This window comes from Fusarium mangiferae (assembly GCF_900044065.1).
Source record: "Fusarium mangiferae strain MRC7560 genome assembly, contig: FMAN_scaffold005, whole genome shotgun sequence".
NCBI lineage: Eukaryota > Fungi > Ascomycota > Sordariomycetes > Hypocreales > Nectriaceae > Fusarium > Fusarium mangiferae.
Genome location: NW_024573925.1, coordinates 521928 through 539508, shown reverse-complemented (window position 1 = coordinate 539508; position 17581 = coordinate 521928). Strand labels below are relative to the sequence as shown.

Sequence of the window (17581 nt, the reverse complement as noted above, 5' to 3'; positions counted from 1 at the left end):
AGAAGAGGCACAACCAGATATAAAATATTCTTTCAGGTCTCGATTGTTAAAGTCCTGTGATGGACAGGGGAATAAAAGCAATAAATAGGATGCATTGCCAAGCGGGGTTCCCGTCTTGTCATTTCTTGTCCTTGTTCTTGTGTCTTCTGGTGTAAGTCGAGATGGCGTCTCCACAGCCTCAGAGTAATGTTGTACAAACGACGCCTCAGCCTTTGATGCATCAGAGGTCTGTTGCTAGGAAACCCGTTGGGAAACCCGTTGGAGCACCAAGCCAGAGCATTTCGCTGCCTCATAGACCTGCTCCTCAACAGCAGCAACAGCATCCGCAAGCTGGGTATCCTCCTCACAATCCGCAGCAACAGCATGTCCAACAACAGAGACCTCAGTCGTATCATCCTGGGCAACAGGTTCAGCCTGTTTATCACCAACAAATTCCACAACAGATTCACCAAGCTCAGCCGATAGCACACCCAGGCCAGCCAATTCAGCACCAGCAAGCGCAACCTGCTCAGCATCCTCCCCAGCAGCAACAACACCAAAGCCAACATCATCCTCAACATCCTCCAACTCACCAACAACCGCTTCAATATCAGCAAACACACCAACAAGCACCACAACAGCAATATCAGCAACAGCAACAGTTTCCACAGCAGCATGTCCAAGCGCAGCACCCTCAGCAACCACCCTTCAGCCCGACAAACCCTTCACCAAACCCCGCTCCTCAAACGACTCTGCCAAACACTCATCAAGGACAACCACAGCAATCTCCCGCAAGCCCAGCTCCGCGAATCCATCGAGTTGACACTGCCAACAGCAACATCGGCTCTTTCGTGGCCGATCACGGCAGACCCGGAAGCATCAGCGGTAGCAGCGCCGGTATCGCAACGCCTGCTACCACAGTCGCTACACCAAGTGCTGCGGGCACGCCACGATGGGAGCCAAATGCCGTTCCTACCACGGCTCAGCAACCAGCTGTGAACCAGCAAGCCCCGGCAGTTCAACATGTTCCGGCCCAGCAGAGTCCAGCGTTTCAGCATGCTCCAGGCGCACAACAACCTCACCAGCAACCTCACCCGGCTCAGTATGCCCCGGCAGCTCAACAAATCCAACCGGGTCAGCAGCATCCTCCAGCTCAGCATCCTTCGGCGATCCAGCCGACTCCAGCTGTTCAAGCTACTCATGCGGCAGACTTGAGACGCACATCTACTGGGCAACCTCAGCTGTGTAACCATTGCCGGAAGGGTAAGACGGTCATTTGAGTGAATCGTTATTGTCGCTAACACTTCCAGGAATCCCCCTCAACGTGTCGGTCTACACCTGTCTCATATGCAGCACAGCACATATCATGACGAACTTCTGTGTGTGGTGCTTCACCTCCAATGCAGTCAACGCTTCTCACAGCCACGATAAATCCTACTATGCCACTGAATCCGACCCGCGGGTTCAATCTTCCGTTCAAGATGCGACAACTCAAATGTGGACCATTCGAAAGAACGTCTCTGGCCGGCTCTGGTACACTCATAATTCGACCGGCTTGAAGACACACCTGAAGCCCACGGCAGCGGCGCTGTTTGGATTCTCTGGATTGCCACCTGGCTGGGATGAGCGCAAGACACCTGATGGTCGAACTTTTTTCTTCAACAAGAGACTGGGGACCAGTTCATGGGTGAAGCCTGCCAACTCTCTACCTGATGGTTGGAGAGAATTGAGAACGCCAGACATGACGCCATTTTATATCAACGAACAACTTGGATTATCGACGTGGGATCGGCCAGGACAACAACCACGACAGACCAAGCAAGGAAACAAGGTCATTATGAGAAAAGCACGACCTGGTCAACCAAATCAGCCGCAAAACGTCAGCGATAGCATTCTCTCGGCGACGGTCAATGCAGCGAGGCTCACTGGTCAAGGTGTTGAGATGGCAAGTCGACAGGTCGGAAAGCTTGGCAAGAAGAAGAATTGGAGGAAAATGGGTCGCATGTTGAACACAGTCAACAGTTTCAGTGGTGTTGGCTCCGGAAGCGATGGCGAGTACGACGACAGTTACAACGATGATGGGGATTTCGGGTTTGGAGGTGACGACTCGAGCGGATTCCAGGATCAGCAACAGGGACAGTTCCAGCAAAGCTTCGACTATCAGCAATCGTCTTTTTCACAGCCTGAGCAGTCATTCTCATTTGAAGATAACCAGCAGTCGATGTTCCAGCAACCAGCCTTTGAGCAGCAGTCAACATTCGAGTACTCAGTACAGACTGAGCAGCCAGCTTTCGAACAACCTGCATTTGATCAACAGCCTGCCTTTGGCCAGCAGCCCGAGCAGTTCAGCGTTACGACCGAGGTTTCTTACACTATCAATGAGGGTCAGCCAGCCTTCGAGCAGGAGGTTCAGTACACTCAAACATACGAGCAGCAACCCGGTTTTGAAGTCCAGCAACAGACTACGTTCGAAGCTACTTCAACCCAAGAGCCAATTTTGGCTCAACAAACAACATCCTATGAGACAGTCATCACTTCTGAGCAGACCGTCGTTGAGCCTCCCATCCAGTTGACTGAACAGCCTGTATATCAGGTTACTTCGCAAGAGACCTATCCTACACAGCCGTATGTCTACGATCCAACTCAAATGCCTCAGCAGCAGGTCACCATCTCGTACTCAGTACCCGACTATGCCGCCGAACCAGCACCACTATTCACGCCCCAGACCCAAGCGCAGCAACCCATGTATCCGGTATTCCTTCAGAACAACCAGCCTGAGATCATCACGAGCGACGTTCCTCTGGTCGAAGTCCCAGGGACACAAGACAACACTACACTCATTGTCAGTGGCGGATACGGTAGCAACGACGTCTTGGCTGGTACTAGCCTAGCAACTGGGGACAATACGGCTCCTGTACCTCAGGTGTCAACACCAGCGCCACAGGATAGTATTGTGGTGGAGGTGACGGTTCAGTCGAGCCCGACACCTGTGTTAGAGACAGCTGCATCGCCAGCACCAGTCGTTGTGCAGGAATATGATGCCTCGGCAAAGCCGGCTTCTATTGTGACGGTCGATCCTGTTCAGCCTGTTGACTATGATGTTGGGGCAAGGTGTAACGCACTCATTTGATCGAAAGTAGGCGTCTTTGGTTCTTGAGATTTTGAGGTAACATGTGATGGTAGTTTGGGATCTGAGCACTTGGATTATAGCAATACGCACGACGGAATGGGAAACGAGATACGAGTACATGGATAATAGCACGCAATCAACATGACTTCTAGTTCAACAATAATATATATCATAAGGCCACCCATTTGCTTCTCAAAATGACAAGCTATCCAAGTCACAATCCCACTATCCAACCATATCATCCGACCCATCCCTGTTCAATAGCTCAAGATGATATCTGGGATTCCTCGTCAGTCCCGCCCCGTTTCAAAAACCCAATCAAGTCCCCAAACTTCTTCACAGGCTTCTCCTCCTCCCCAATCTTAACCGGTCTATAAAACCACTGCCACGTTAACCAAAGCCCCCAGGTAAACAGCGTCGCCGGAACCGCAAAGACCCAATACACCCAGAACTTCTCATTCACACTCCAGACTCCCGTGTTATCATCAACCTTGAAGAACGACATGCTGAACAACGCTGATATGAAAGTCGCAGGCAAGAATGTGAGTGTCACGAAAGCTACGGTCTTCATAGCTGCGCTGTCGGATTGAGTCGCCTGGCCGATCTTGACGGAGATGCGAGAGTCGTACTGCGCTACTGAGTTGAATGCTAGTTGGATCTCGTTAAGAAGCCGTTCCTTGTTGGCAGAGGCTCTGCAGCGTAGACTTTGCAGGATGTGGATATACCAGAGCAATCGTTCACCTACATGTCGAAACTTTGCTTTTGCAGGTCTACTTCCCCCAGCAGCTTCGGCCTCAAAGGCGCTATGCTGCTGTATGATTGCCGTGATAGTCTTCTCCGCAACTTCCAGTGTCTCCGAGACGTGAATAGCATGTCTGGCTGTATCATGCATAGCTCGATATTTAGGCTCAGGCTTTTGTGGAGGATCTGTTTTCTCAATATTTCGAACGTGGTCGCGAACTGCCCAGACGGAGTTATCTTGAAGAAGAGAGAGATCTTCGAATAGACGGGGAAAGAACCAGAAGGGGTCGCTGAGCGTGTCGTTATGTGAGTTTATGAGCAGCGGATCAGGGAATCTATCGCGAAGACGGAGTTGTTTGGGTGCTTCGAAGACAAGAAGGATTGTTTGTTGGGGATCTTTTATCCAGCGTGTTAGGATGTTGAATTTATGCCATTGATGGCTGGTTTCGTTCAATTGCTTGACGAGGAATCGTGACCACGTATCTGCCTCTGTCAGTACTCTGAGCCTGAAGTTCTATGGATAGAGGGAAGCTGACTTAATGCAGTGATCATCCCGTTGTTATCGCGGAATGTCTCGCTTCCAAAATAACCGTTTGATCGACGGCTGTAGCTCGACCACCAGAGCTCAGGCATGCAGAAGACATCGCTGAAGCGTTTCTTACACGATGAGCAATCGCGGACTTTATCTGCATCCGCGAATCTGCACTCATCAGCATTATTCTTAACCTCGACGCGAGAATACTTACACGACTATAACATGCGACTCACTCCACATCGCAGGTATCTCCCCCTCATAAAAGTCCCCCGGTCGGACATCCTCACGGAGCCACTTCTCATTCCCTAAACCATTAGCAACACCCTCAATCTCAATCTCAATTACTCACCTTTATCCCATGTTATCACCCGAAAGTCAACGCAATTCTCATGTATTCTAGCCGGCATTTTCAAGGTAGTGTTACAATTGAAGAAGTGGAAGAATTAACCGCCGCGAGGAGCTGAGGTTCCATTTTCATACTGCGGCTGAACCAGGGTTGGGCGGCAAAGAGGCGGAGTGTGTGCATAACGTGCATGGTTCTATTGAAGCTTGCGAAAAATAAGTTGGTGGTGGTTTGTACATAGTAGCACAGAGCTGAGCCTCATTCGTGAGAAAGTGACCAATTGTGTTTTTGGGCGTTGGGCAGATGCGCCCGACTGCAGTGATGGTGTCTGGGGTGCATGAGGTTCAGGCAGCATTTGTCGCTGGGCGTTTTTGTCGTGCGATTTGGCGCAGAGAGAAGATGTCGCAGGCTGTTTGATCACGAGGGGAGGGTAAATCCATCAACATGAATGTGTCTCCGTGTTGTTGGTGTTGGAGGCCTGTTGATGCTGGTGCCTGCTCACGATCATACCCTGGAGCGCTTTGGATCAGATCATGTCCAGCAACCTTTGCATGCTCTACACTCGTTGGTTGTAAGCCATCAATAACAAGGTGATAGAATTGAATGCATCAGTATTTATGATGTGACGCTTGGGTATTCTCCATCCAATACATTGAGGGTCGGAGTACATCCCCAAAGCTTCAAAATGCTGCCACTTTCAGTAACGCTTGACTGCGCTTCATCCGCAACATCACGTTTGTAGATACGATTTAGAACATCAACTACCCAAATTGTATCCAGAATGGTCCCTATTATATCAAGTAGTTTAGTTCCTCCCTCATTTCCTTCGGAGTCGTCTCTGAAACGGCTTCCTATCTTGACGGCCGGGCAAGAGCAGAATGCCAGGTAACACTTTTGGCAAACCATTAGACAACGACGTGGTCTTAATGTGTCTTTATATTGAGTATGAAGTAGAACTTGTAATATCTCACCGTGATTTCTTTTCGCAAGGGTCTGTTCACAGAACTAGAGTGAGTTACGCAGTAGCCGAGAAGAAATGGAGGGATCAGAAACATGTGGCTACAAGCACAGCGTAGGTAGAGCAGCCATTCTCAAAGACTCTACGCTATTACATTCAGTCGGATTTTCAACATAGGAAGCCCGTTTTCTTCGAGTGTATTACCACATGGACGTCTTCTGCGGTTACTCTGAGCTCCGTTTCCGACACTAAAGTCTTTCGGCTACACTACGCAAACCATCAGTCAGCCTGAGAGGAGGGACAACATGGGTTAGTGAGGAATTGTTAGAGTTTGTTCTCATTGAATCAAATACCCATCCGCTGTTCCACAGATACCAGGCTCAATATTTGGATATTGATAGTGACATCTATCGCGACAATCTCGAGAGCCAACCACTGAGCATAGACCGAAGGTAAACTACAGTATTCGACCGGAGAACGGTCCATTGATTATCGCTATTGAGCACATGAATACACAGACGTTTCATATAGCTCTCATTTCAAGTAGCCCTAAGCTCGAACACGGTCGACTGTGTGGTATTGATCAAGGTCGATGGCGATGCCCCGGGAAGCTCTCCAACCACTTCGACTCTTACCGTCCGTATACAATCATATATACTGGAATTCAAGTGAACTACAGACTGAGATTCAGTAAGATACGATAGCAAGTCATGGAGATGCTCTTCAAGCTTCCCAGCCTGCGCAACATTGCCAGGACTGCTGTCTACCACATTAACACACAGAGTCAACGTCGCAGAAACCCGCCTTGCCATTTCTTCCAAGCATCAAAGTCTTTGCGCCAGAATGCGCATCACTCACCTCTCGGGAGGACTGCCATTATCGTGAAACACGGGTAAAGGATCGGCACAATGCAGCATTCTCTAGCGACCGCGGATCATCGACCAGCCCGTTCCACCAAGCAGATTTAGGTCAGCTTTACCGAGTGCTCGGGTCTGACATGGCCAGGACATACCTAATTTAGTGATCTGGTAGGTCTAGATCCAGTGCCGTGAGGGATCAGCATAGGTCGATGTGGTCTAGAACGAGAGGGAGTTGATGAGGAGAAGACGATGGGGCATGCCGATCAACAACAACAAGAACGTAACGGCTACGAACGGACTTTCAGGTACGAATAGCTTCACTCATTATAGCTGTAAGATAAACACATCCCCGCTGAAGAACATCGGTCGGTCGGTCGATGCTTTCACAGCTCTTCAGTGTAAATGACACAAAACTCCAACATCATCGCATTGCCAGCCTGATCCAGTCTAGTACGCTGCTTAGCAACGGCAAAATTACATACTAGATACATCAATGATGATCCCAAATAATAGTCATCGTCTATCCAGAATCTCCCATTCAGCACCTCAAAATGGCATCATCGAAACTGTGCCTCCAACAGTCGTGATCATGCAAAACGTACAGCCACGCTCGCCACAACAAAATCCTCAACTGCCAAGCCAATCTCATCTCTCCCTCCGAACGACTCAAAACCCTCGGAGCCCACCCGTTAAAAGATAAGGACAAAACGGGAGAGCAACCATGCCTCGTCATGCAGCAGAAAGTGGCAAACCTACCAAAATCCCATCTTTTCCGACATCGACATTTTGCCATTTCCCCTCTCTCAACCGTTGGAGACCACTTTACACTGTAGACCTCGGCATGAAACATACTTTGTCGCTGGGACAAGATCGACTTCACAAGATCAATACCGACGTCATTAAACGAGCATGGGATTCTTTTGACAAAAAAAACCTGAATCGTAATGAAACGTGGACTTTTGCTCATGCACAAAAGTGAATCGGGGTTCCTGATGGGATTTGCACGTGGCATGACTGTGTGCGTGACCTCATGTGGAGATCATCTGCCATAGAGGGCATGATGCGAACGCCCTTTTAGCTGTGCAGATGTGAAGCACTGTAACGTTGTAAAACATGACGCGAGTCAAATGCCACATACTATCTGTCAGTTACGCGATAAGTGCGCTGAGCGCGGTACTCGTTAGCTGACCATCACATTCACATCAAGAGGCACAGACGATGCAGATATTGTTAAGTTATGGTATTTCTGCCATTCAGTGTGGGTGCTACCTCTTATCGGTCTCACCACCAGTCCCGCGTTCAAATCAACTCTCCTTTATCCCACAAGGAGATTGCCCGTAAAAGCCAAGTCCCGCTCTAAACCACGTTATCTTGACTACCAGCCAAGTGATCCAACATGGGGGGGTATCCCAAATGCAGAAGAGAGGTACTAAGGGAAAAAATCAAAAACGCCTGAATCAAAATGTCCATGGGAGTTGGGTTTGGTCCCCCCCTAAAAAATCTAAATGCGCTTCCCGGTCGTGATGCTGAATGCTATGCCAAAGAATATGTCGGTTGGGAGAGCGAAAAGAGGTGGTACAGGTTTGGTGATATAAGTGTCTATAGTTTCGTTTCATGTGGACATGTCGAGTGATTGAGTTGGTTGTGATGGTGAAATATGTGTGAGGAGTAATGGCGATGAGAGCAAGGTGTTGTCGCAGCGGTGAGTAAAGGTGCAGGTGTCGGTTGTCTAAAGGGGTATCATAGTGTCGAGAACCGCATTCGCTTCCTTGCTTCTAGAGGAGAGAAATGTATTTACTTCTTGTGCGACTTGCCGGAGCGCGAGTAGTTTCTTCGCACACGCTCACGGCCGCGTCGCTCCTCCTCATCGCTGCCACTGCTGTGACGACGACGATCCTCCTCGTACCAGGTACTCAAAGCCTTTCCGCCAAAAGTAAGATCCTCATCCTCTATGATTGTGGGTTGCACCCAGGCGTAAGCTGAAGGGTCGACTTCGCGAGCTGTAGGGTCGAGGGCCTGAAGATTGGGGACATAGTAGTAGTAGGTTTCGGTTGTGTGAGCCATGGTGACAAGATTTGATGTGGTTTGGTTTGTTTTGCCAGAAGAATTCACTTTGAGTGGATTGTGTGAAGAGTTATATGTTATTGTTTTGTTGTTGTTGTGATTTGTTGATGGTGGTTCCTTTGTTTTTGTGTCTGGAATGAGATGGCGCCTTGGTAAATAAAGCAGGTGTCACTCTTTCAAAGGGATGGGAGATTTGTGTGTGAGATGGTTTGATTGCGTCAAGCAAAATAGTTTGATGAGGTCCAGCTCGTGAACGAAAAAGCAAAAAAACGCTAATAGCTGGGACGGGATGAATCTCGTGATGGTCAAATATGAAATATCAAGAGAGAGAGGAGAGAAAGCCGGGGAAGGGGATTTCGGGGGGAAGGCTGATGGATATAGACACAGGCAGAGGCTGTACCCGACCTGTAAGTGGGGAGTGAATCGATGGAGCCTCAGGTGAAGCCAGGAAGCGAAAGGAGGTGGGGAGTGTGGCGGGCTCTGTTTTTTCCAAGGGGGGGGGGGGGAGTGGCAAACGCCCCCTGCTGCCAAGCTGAGCCGCACTGTGCCGTCAGTGGAAGATAGTGAGCCTCAGCGGCACAGTATCAGAGGATCATAGGTAATCCACAGTGGCAATCAAGACATGTCTCGCGGTACCGAACAAGGCATGCCGCGCACAGTGAAAAGCAACTTTGGGGGTGGATCTAGCCAAGCAAGGCCCGGAATCTCGTCGTGGGCTCTGGTCCTTTTTTTACATACATTTTGAGGCCTGGGGGGCACCAGAAGGCTGGATCCATTCCTACAGCGTATTTTGCGGGGATGAGCGAGGGCCTGGATAAGAGATGCCCTAGCAGCATTCCACCAAAATACTGCTTTCACCTTATCTCAAAAGCGTAGACAAGACTATTTAGTAAAAATAGCTAGATTGAAGCTTCTCTCGGGAGCACCGATTCACCTGTGACACGCGCGCCGAAAGTCGGCTTCACGGGATCGTGAGGGAATTTTCAAGGTGTTGTTGAGCATCTAACTCGCGCGCGATACAGTAAAGGTACAGTACCTACTTTGAGGGGATAAGTCGGGTTGGGGTGTTGAATCCGCCAAGTTGGAGTCAAGATGGATGGACGGTCTCGAAGACTACTGGACAGCATAGAATGAGTTTTTTTCTGTTTATTTGTTCTTTTGTTTTTCTCTGCCTCTAGTAGGAGAGGATCAGTGCCTATTCGAACGTCCAAGTCATTCTCGGCCGAACTAATTCGCATAATACCGTAATGCCTACAGTGTCTACTAGGAGTGTCATGTTTATTTACGATGATTTGTGGTTTGATACGATGTCAAGTAAGACAGGTTCAGAAAAAGGGCCGCAATGTTGGACGATCCGGGCTTGGCTGATATTGCCAAATCAGGGAATTTGCACTTCAATTGTCCCGTGTTGACTCGACGTTAGGTATCAAGACTGTACAGATAATTTGGTTTGAATCAAAAGGTGATTTTTACATTTCTCTGCCGATGACTTGTCTCTGCACTTTTGGTGGATCGCGCGGGTCCGCTTCGGTGAACTGATCGATATCATGATGGGAACCGGCCGAAAGAAGAAGAAAAGTGAGGCTGGGCCCTCTCTTCCCCTTAGTGGGTGAAAGAAAGCCTAGGATCTTGATTCTGGACGACAAAAATATTCAGGTAACTTTGCATAAATTTAGGATAAACTTTGCTGAGTTTATTTTGACATATTGTGTCAAGGTCTGATATTTTCTTGCTCCCCGAGGCTTCTCTCCCCCTTATCGTCGTTCGTGTCCAAAAAAAGCTCGGGCCCGGCCATGAGTCGATGGTACGATGTTCATTACGCTTACCGAGAGATTGTTCTGGCCTCATGTAGAAAGTTGAAAGGAGAAGATGATGTTATCGTATATGCTTATGGGGGATTGCAATTGCGACACACTGTGCATGCACAAAGATGATGGTGATGGACGATTTTGTGGTTGAAAATGGATTGCTGCGTTGCCTAACACGTATGTTTCAGCCAGCCCAGCCCCAGCCCTGCGGTGAGAGTCCTGGGCTGCCTTGCGTCAGACTATCGAACGAATAAGCCTGGTCTCGCTGGCCTCAGTGACAAAGCATAACTATCGCATGAAGTAGAAATATCCTTGGCGAGGAATCACGATCTGCTCTGTTGGTTAAGAAGTGTAATAACAATCAATTCGTCCTTATCCTCGGTATACCATGCGCCGTCCACTTGGCCAAGGCCAGCAAACAAAATAACCACGTCGCGATTTGCGGGGGAGCAGGCATCTGTGGTGGAGATGTTGTTGCTGACAGGGGATAGGACTAGGGCAAAAAAAGGGGGGGAGTGTGGATAAAGGCATGGATGCTTAATCGAGCTACCTATTCGAGCAACACAGCTGCCAGATGCAAACCATCCCATCTGTATTTCCCCGCGCCCAAAGATGCCACATGGGAGGTGAGATACGGGAGGGCACAGATTACGATTGATTGCACTAAAATAACCAGTCAACAGGTTTCGCTATAAGAGCGCCTGCTGACTTTGAGACCAGACCGCAAGAACTTCCTCGTACGGAACGGAACGAGCAAATGCGCAGCTGACAATGAGCGCGATACGCACCGGGCTGAGCCATACGCGCAACACAGAGTAAGAAGCATCGATTGCGCCGCAGCTCTGGACCCTGATTTCCCACATGGTGTGAGGGACAAAGGTCCTTGTGCAGAACAAACAGGAACAGTCTACCTCTCGTTTCTTTGATCAGAGCATGAGATAGCAGGTCGCTAGGACTGAGGCTCAAAGAATCACCTGCATCTAACAAAGATAACATCTGAGACAATAAAAGTGCTAGCTTGACCAAACCCCATGATTCGATACCAGCGCATGTGCCGCATCTGTTGATACCTTGATTTTCCCTATCGCCAAAAGGGCGGGGGAAGGGTAAAGCTGGGGTTTGCGCGCTGCCCGTCACATGTTTAGGTTGAAGGGTGGGATACGATAGCTTCGCGCCACAGGAGCCGAGGGCTGAAACGGTGAATAAAGGCGGAGAAAGCAACAATTCATGATTCAATGCCAAGTGCTTGGGAGCTTTTGGAGAACGTTATCCTGTTTCGCGCCCGGAGCACAGATTGCAAGGCCGAGGATATCTTGTCCGTTTAGGGGAATCTGGGGTCAGAAGGATTACTATGTACATACAGCACAGGGATCCTTGTCGCCGAACTCCCGGAGCCGCGAAATCCTTCTGCATCCGGGCGGACCATTCTTGTTACTGGTATTAGCACTCCGTACATACATACGTACCTCCGTATAGAATTGGAGTAATGGGATACGTTGGAGTTTGTCTCCGAGTCTATTGAAAAGTTTATCGATAAAGTCCGAGACATGCGCGAGGCTATTGAATTAAGCTGAAAGCTGAAAGTTACCGAATCCGACAAAGTTCTTTTCACTTCCTGTCAGACTTGACTCATTTGTCGTGAGTTGTCCGCCACTGAGCAAACGTTTGAGTCAGTCATGGGTCACCGTCGTGTTCGGACACGTACAGTACAGTGTGCGATGCCATGTCTTGAATCATTCCCAACACATCCAATGCACACCCTCTCTCCTTTCGAGCTTCGTTCTTATTTTCTAGTCTGAGCCTTGTCCGGCTCTCGTAAGCCACGAGATGAACAGATTGCTGACTAGAAGGACACGCACGAACGACACCGCCTTTGGATGTAACACAAATATTGGTCGCGCTCACCGATATCTTATCTCGATCATGATATGATAATAATTGAAAATGAAGTGAATGACCCTATCGTTATCAACCTCGCCAAAAGCACCGGCCTTCCCCCCGCTCGCTCCGGCTTCGGCCCGGTCTTGTAAAAAAAAAAAACAGTGGGCTACCGTTCCCCGGCCGGCTCATGGGATGCACGGTTCTGTCAAAATAATTCGTTTTTTTAATAGTGTCCTCGGCCCGTGAAAATTTGTTTCGTGGTTGTATCCTCAATTAATCGCACGGTACTTTAGAATTCTGGGGAAACGCAATTGAGGCCAACAGAAACGAAACGGGTCCGTTCGGAAGCCTGCAGAACCGTTGAACAGCTAGTTAGGTCTACCAGTAAAGTGTAAACGCTGCCGGTCGGCATGTTCCTGTTTTTCTCGGGCCTGTCGTGAAATGATCTACAATGTCAAATTCAGGCAAGGCGTCCAGTCACACGCAAGATGCAGCATCTGCCTTGCTCGGCAGCCGTGGGGTCCGAATTGAAGAGCGACGGGCTTTGCCTCAGACGACGTCACTTATGCTTGCAAGCCCATGCTATCCGAGATTTGCACCCCCTGTAGAGCAACAGAAAAGAAAAGAAGAGACCGTCATCGCGGGGGAAAGAAACAGAAATTGGAAGAGTAGCCTGTCAAAGACTCGTAACCGGTTTTTTGCATCGCGGACAGAAATCGCCGGGTTTAAGAGACTGTTGCGAGAAAATGCCCCTCTATGATGTCACTATTTGGTATCGCCCTGGCCTGAAATCTCTTGATCTGTTCCGAGATCTTGGATAGCACAGGCCACAGCTGTTACTGGCTGCATCGAAGCTGTTCCTTTTCCAGGGGCGTGTAACTCCTAATCGTTCTGTTCGATTGACAATGCTACAGTGTAAATCTTCGAGACCGCAAGTGAGGCGTATTCCCTTGGCATCTTACAACGACGTAATTCTGGTATCAAGACTTGAAGCTTGTTGGTGATCTTTATGCAAAGCTTACTACTTGCCACTACGGACCGGTCGGTGATTGAATATTCGGAGGTTATGGCTCTTCTTCAGCTCCGAAAGGATTCTGATCAACGTACATGGTCCGCTGCGGTAGATAAGATGATTAATACTGACAAGCAGTGCCGTACCCAGCCTGCCTGATTAATCTATCTCTATTTCCTTTTCTGGTTTAGCTACTGATCGACTGCAGACTCCATTGCCAATTGAGGAGTCTAATGCCGTAATTGACATGGTTGGTAGAAACAAGGGCAACTCAACCACTTCGCTGAAGTCGAACTGCGAAAGACTATGTTTCTCCTACAATAGCTTTTTATCTTATTCCAACGACTTCATTTGCAGACATACTCTAATACTCAGTGATATATTCACACTGATGTTTCCAATCATCAATACGAAGCGCGTATTCACCTGACATGACACCCTGCAGACTACCTACAATCCTCTCTCATCCGTCCCGAAGTAAGACAGGCTACAGCATTAAACACAGCCTAGCGTAACGTGGATCATCTCATCCCCCCAGAAAACCCTTAAACATCCGAAAACGAACAATGCGCTGCATGGCATTGGCTGCAGAACCATCTCTAAACGACGTCATCATCCGACCTTAAGGCCAAGCCCTCTCGCCAGTTCATACCTCCAGGCAAGGCCATGTAGAGGCTCCCCAATATCGCCCCTGCTGCCCGTGAGCCCGAACCCCCGGCACCACCACAGCTTCGACCGCAGACCGCGCGCCCGCGGGCATCCCGGCCCTTATCGTCCCGCAAGTACGCTACGAACCACGCATTTGTGCCGTGCCGCAAGACAAAGACCAAGTGTGATGGGAGATATTCCTGCGTGAGGTGTCAGTTCAGCAGCAATGTCTGCACGTACAATACCAAGGCGTTGTCGGGGGAGACGCTGAATAGACTGACTAATGCCGTGAACGAGCAGAAGGGGAGGCTGGATCAGCTTGAGACTATACTCGCGGCTATGAGGAATGGCACAGATTCTGAAGCAGCTGAGGTCATATCATGGGTAGGAATAGGTGAATCCGTTGAGTCTATTGTTTCGTATATTGAGTTAAAGTCCAGGGCTGTCGTTGTGCCTCAAAGGTATATTTGTGTTCTTATAAGTCATTTGTGGGATGGTATATATAAGATGTCATTCTCACGTCTCAAATGAGACAGCCTCAGCCATATGCCTTGAGAGAAGTGCAGTATGCTTACATTATTCTGATCACATTCTCATTTCCTTCACTTCATATGAGAGAAAATATACTCTCATATACAGTAATTTTCTTTTGGCCAGATTTGATTTAGTTCCCTAGGCAGTGAGATGAGTTTAATACTGACTGGCCGCCAGACTCGTCGGTGTAAATTACCAAGCCAAGAGCAAGTTCACCGAAACACTATTCGACAGATCAGAATGACTTGACGGCACAAATTTTGACGCTGACGACATGAAAATCGACCTGGGTTCCTGTACAAAGAGTTACTTCTCCTCCTACCACTTCGGCAATATGCCCTTCTCCAGCGGTATAAAAGTAAACCACTATCCCGCCGTCGCCCAGCAAAGCCAACTACAAAACTACTGCGCCAAGCACAACTGGGCCATGATGACAGCCAACGACGGACATGGCGTCGACTCTGTAAGAACAGATAAAGTAAGAGCCTCCCTACTTAAACTAGTATCAGTCAGCAAACCTGTATATAGCTTAGCGTCAAGGCTCTTTAGGCAAACCTACCTCCAGGCGAAATATAATCCATTTATACTAGACAAGCAATGAGAACTACACAAATCCACAGCCGTTCTTGAGATTGACCCTGCCTAAGCTAGAGCAGCCGCACATCATCTACAACGCCCGGCCCCCTGATATGGATACAACCTTAGGCGCGTCCGAACCTGCAGGCCGAGCGCGCCTCAGGGGTTACCGGCGTTCCAAGCGGACAAAGCCATGTAACGCTTGTCGGCAGAGACGAGTTGCCTGTGTGCGCCAGAGGAGCCGGCCATGCGCCTTCTGTACAAGGAGAAATCTCGAATGCATAGTCGAGGCTGACGATGCTCTAAGCCCTACACAGAACGCAACGCCACGCAGCGAGCCATCGCCAGGTACAGTCGGTCATGGAACATCCCAGTCCACTCAGCATATTGGGCCAACCAGTGACCACGATAACTTCATTCTTCGCCATTGGGTGTGGGTAGACTCGGATGGACCAGCTAATTGCACCTGGTCTCGACGACGGCTTGATACCAACTCAGGTAACCCTGTACATTCTGCAGTATGTCCAGTGTTCTTTCTCGGGAGATGACTACATTGCAGTTCTGATTGTTCGCCTCAAGGCTTTCCCAGATGATCATCTTGATGCCCATCCAGCTTATTACCCCAAGGATATTATCACTGGTGCTGTCGCCTCCTGTCAGGCGCAGCTGATAGAAACGTACTTTGAACATGTTCACCCTGCATTTGCGATTCTTGGCCCGCAGCGACCTTCGGCCATCAGTTCCTCGCTAACGCTTCGGGCCTCTATCTATGCGCTTGCGCTTCAACACTGCCCAGCCGCTCGCAATATTGACCCATGGATCTTCACCGACTTCAACAAGCAGGCGCTTAACATCGAGCGACAGGCCCCGAAGCTTGAGACTATCGAAGCAGCGCTGTTGTTTGCTCAGCGCCATGCGCACGTGCTCAGGTGAGGCAAATCCAAGGAATGGTGTACGTCCAATATGCCACAGCACAAGAAGCTAAATTGCTTCTGCTAGAGCACCTACGATGCCCGGAATGTCTGCTGAGATCGGCAGTGTAAGTTGCCAACCGTTGCCTTGATTACTCGTCCCTTGCTGAGACGTATCCTAACTTGTCTCCCTCATCAGATCGTTGGCATGGCACATGACCTAGGTCTTAACATCGACCCAGTCCACTGGGATATCTCTGAACACGAGAAACGACGCCGTAGAAGACTTTGGTGGGGTGTGTTCATGCTGGATAAATGGTACAAGTCGTTGACCATGCCACCTTGTATTAGGAAGCTAACAAAGTTTGAGGAACGCGCTCACCCTCGGTCGTCCATCATTCTTGGTGGACCACCAAAGCAACCATTCCCAGCCCACACTCAGTGATTTTGCTGAGGATTGCTCTTCAACACCTCCGCCAAAGGACAGGAACGCTGCTCTTCAATTTATTGCTATGGCAGGTCTAACTAGGATTCTGTCCAAGATCATGACGTACTACTTTTCAGTTCAAAGTGATCTCGAGGATGTGGACTCGCTCGATACAATGCCAGCCTTTTCCAAATTCGAGGAGGAACTGGAACATTGGAGCACCCAATCCCTAGCACCATTACTCGCGGAGAAGGCCTTTCCTGACCCCACAGGTTATACATCCAGTCTTCGAACCATCATGTGGTTGTAATGTAGTGCTAATTCTAATCACAGGGTCCCTCGAAATCGCTTACTACACCACTCAGGTCACTCTCTACCGAGGTGTTCTCCGGGAGCTAACGTCTCGCTCAAGTCCAACTGACCAGTTCTGGGAACACTTATCTCAACAGAGCAAGACAGTAGCTCTCTCCGTCATCAATCTTCTGGAATATCTGCCAGTGGCACGCAGCTCGACGTTTTGGTGGGCAAGTACGTTCTTACGCAGTGGTTTTCTTTTCCCCCGCTAGCTACCTGAATGTCAGTCGCTGATGAGTCTGGCAGCTTCAAAGCTCAACTTCTCCATCCTTGGAAGTTTTATGATCAGGATGTACTTGTCCTCAACTTCGACTGATACTCGTCGTTTTTGGATGGATAAATTTAATTTCTACCGAAAACTCCTGCAAGCACACTCTCCCGGCCGCGGGATCACTACCCATGCCCTCTTGAGGCTAGACCTTCTCACTAATGGACAGGAACTGAAAGATTCTGGGACAGAGGATGATTACTTCATCGCACCGCTTATAGCTGCAGACGATATGTTCTCGGACACATTATCTTTGGGTGGCTTTTTTGTAGACTGATAGCAACCGCGAGGCGTTGTGCCTTGTTATATATACTAGATAGGCTCCGCCTGCCATGTCATTCACATTAATTGTTTATGGCCTAGATACTGAGCGTTTTAGGTTTGCTCAATCTAAAGGAAATCAAAGAGAAAAAGAAGGTCATGTCTCGCGAATCAAACAGAAAGACGGCGCACTGTGTTTTCATCACCACTCTCTCGGAGGTAAAAGCGAGGGTCACTTATAGAATATGCGAAGATTGACAGGGAGTATAATTCTCTACACTTCTTCGAGTC

At 49.0% G+C, this 17581-nt stretch overlaps 4 protein-coding genes across 4 annotated transcripts; 2 read left to right on the top strand and 2 right to left on the bottom strand.

The window, feature by feature from the left end:
- Positions 1 to 161: 161 nt before the first annotated feature.
- On the top strand, positions 162 to 3109 carry FMAN_07102 (uncharacterized protein; the record flags this gene model as incomplete). The annotated part of the gene is made up of 2 exons (XM_041830685.1): positions 162 to 1242; positions 1290 to 3109. 2 exons carry the CDS (start codon positions 162 to 164, stop codon positions 3107 to 3109), a joined length of 2901 nt encoding a protein of 966 aa, XP_041681324.1.
- Positions 3110 to 3374: 265 nt separating this feature from the next.
- FMAN_07101 (uncharacterized protein) lies at positions 3375 to 4792 on the bottom strand (the record flags this gene model as incomplete). Its single annotated transcript, XM_041830684.1, has 4 exons — positions 3375 to 4333; positions 4387 to 4550; positions 4597 to 4690; positions 4735 to 4792. 4 exons carry the CDS (start codon positions 4790 to 4792, stop codon positions 3375 to 3377), a joined length of 1275 nt encoding a protein of 424 aa, XP_041681323.1.
- Positions 4793 to 8340: 3548 nt separating this feature from the next.
- FMAN_07100 (uncharacterized protein) lies at positions 8341 to 8610 on the bottom strand (the record flags this gene model as incomplete). The annotated part of the gene is made up of 1 exon (XM_041830683.1): positions 8341 to 8610. One exon carries the CDS (start codon positions 8608 to 8610, stop codon positions 8341 to 8343), a length of 270 nt encoding a protein of 89 aa, XP_041681322.1.
- Positions 8611 to 15516: 6906 nt separating this feature from the next.
- Positions 15517 to 17306, top strand: FMAN_07099 (related to DAL81-transcriptional activator for allantoin and GABA catabolic genes; the record flags this gene model as incomplete). The annotated part of the gene is made up of 6 exons (XM_041830682.1): positions 15517 to 15998; positions 16069 to 16108; positions 16180 to 16298; positions 16351 to 16679; positions 16741 to 16935; positions 17008 to 17306. 6 exons carry the CDS (start codon positions 15517 to 15519, stop codon positions 17304 to 17306), a joined length of 1464 nt encoding a protein of 487 aa, XP_041681321.1.
- Between the last annotated feature and the right edge of the window lie 275 nt (positions 17307 to 17581).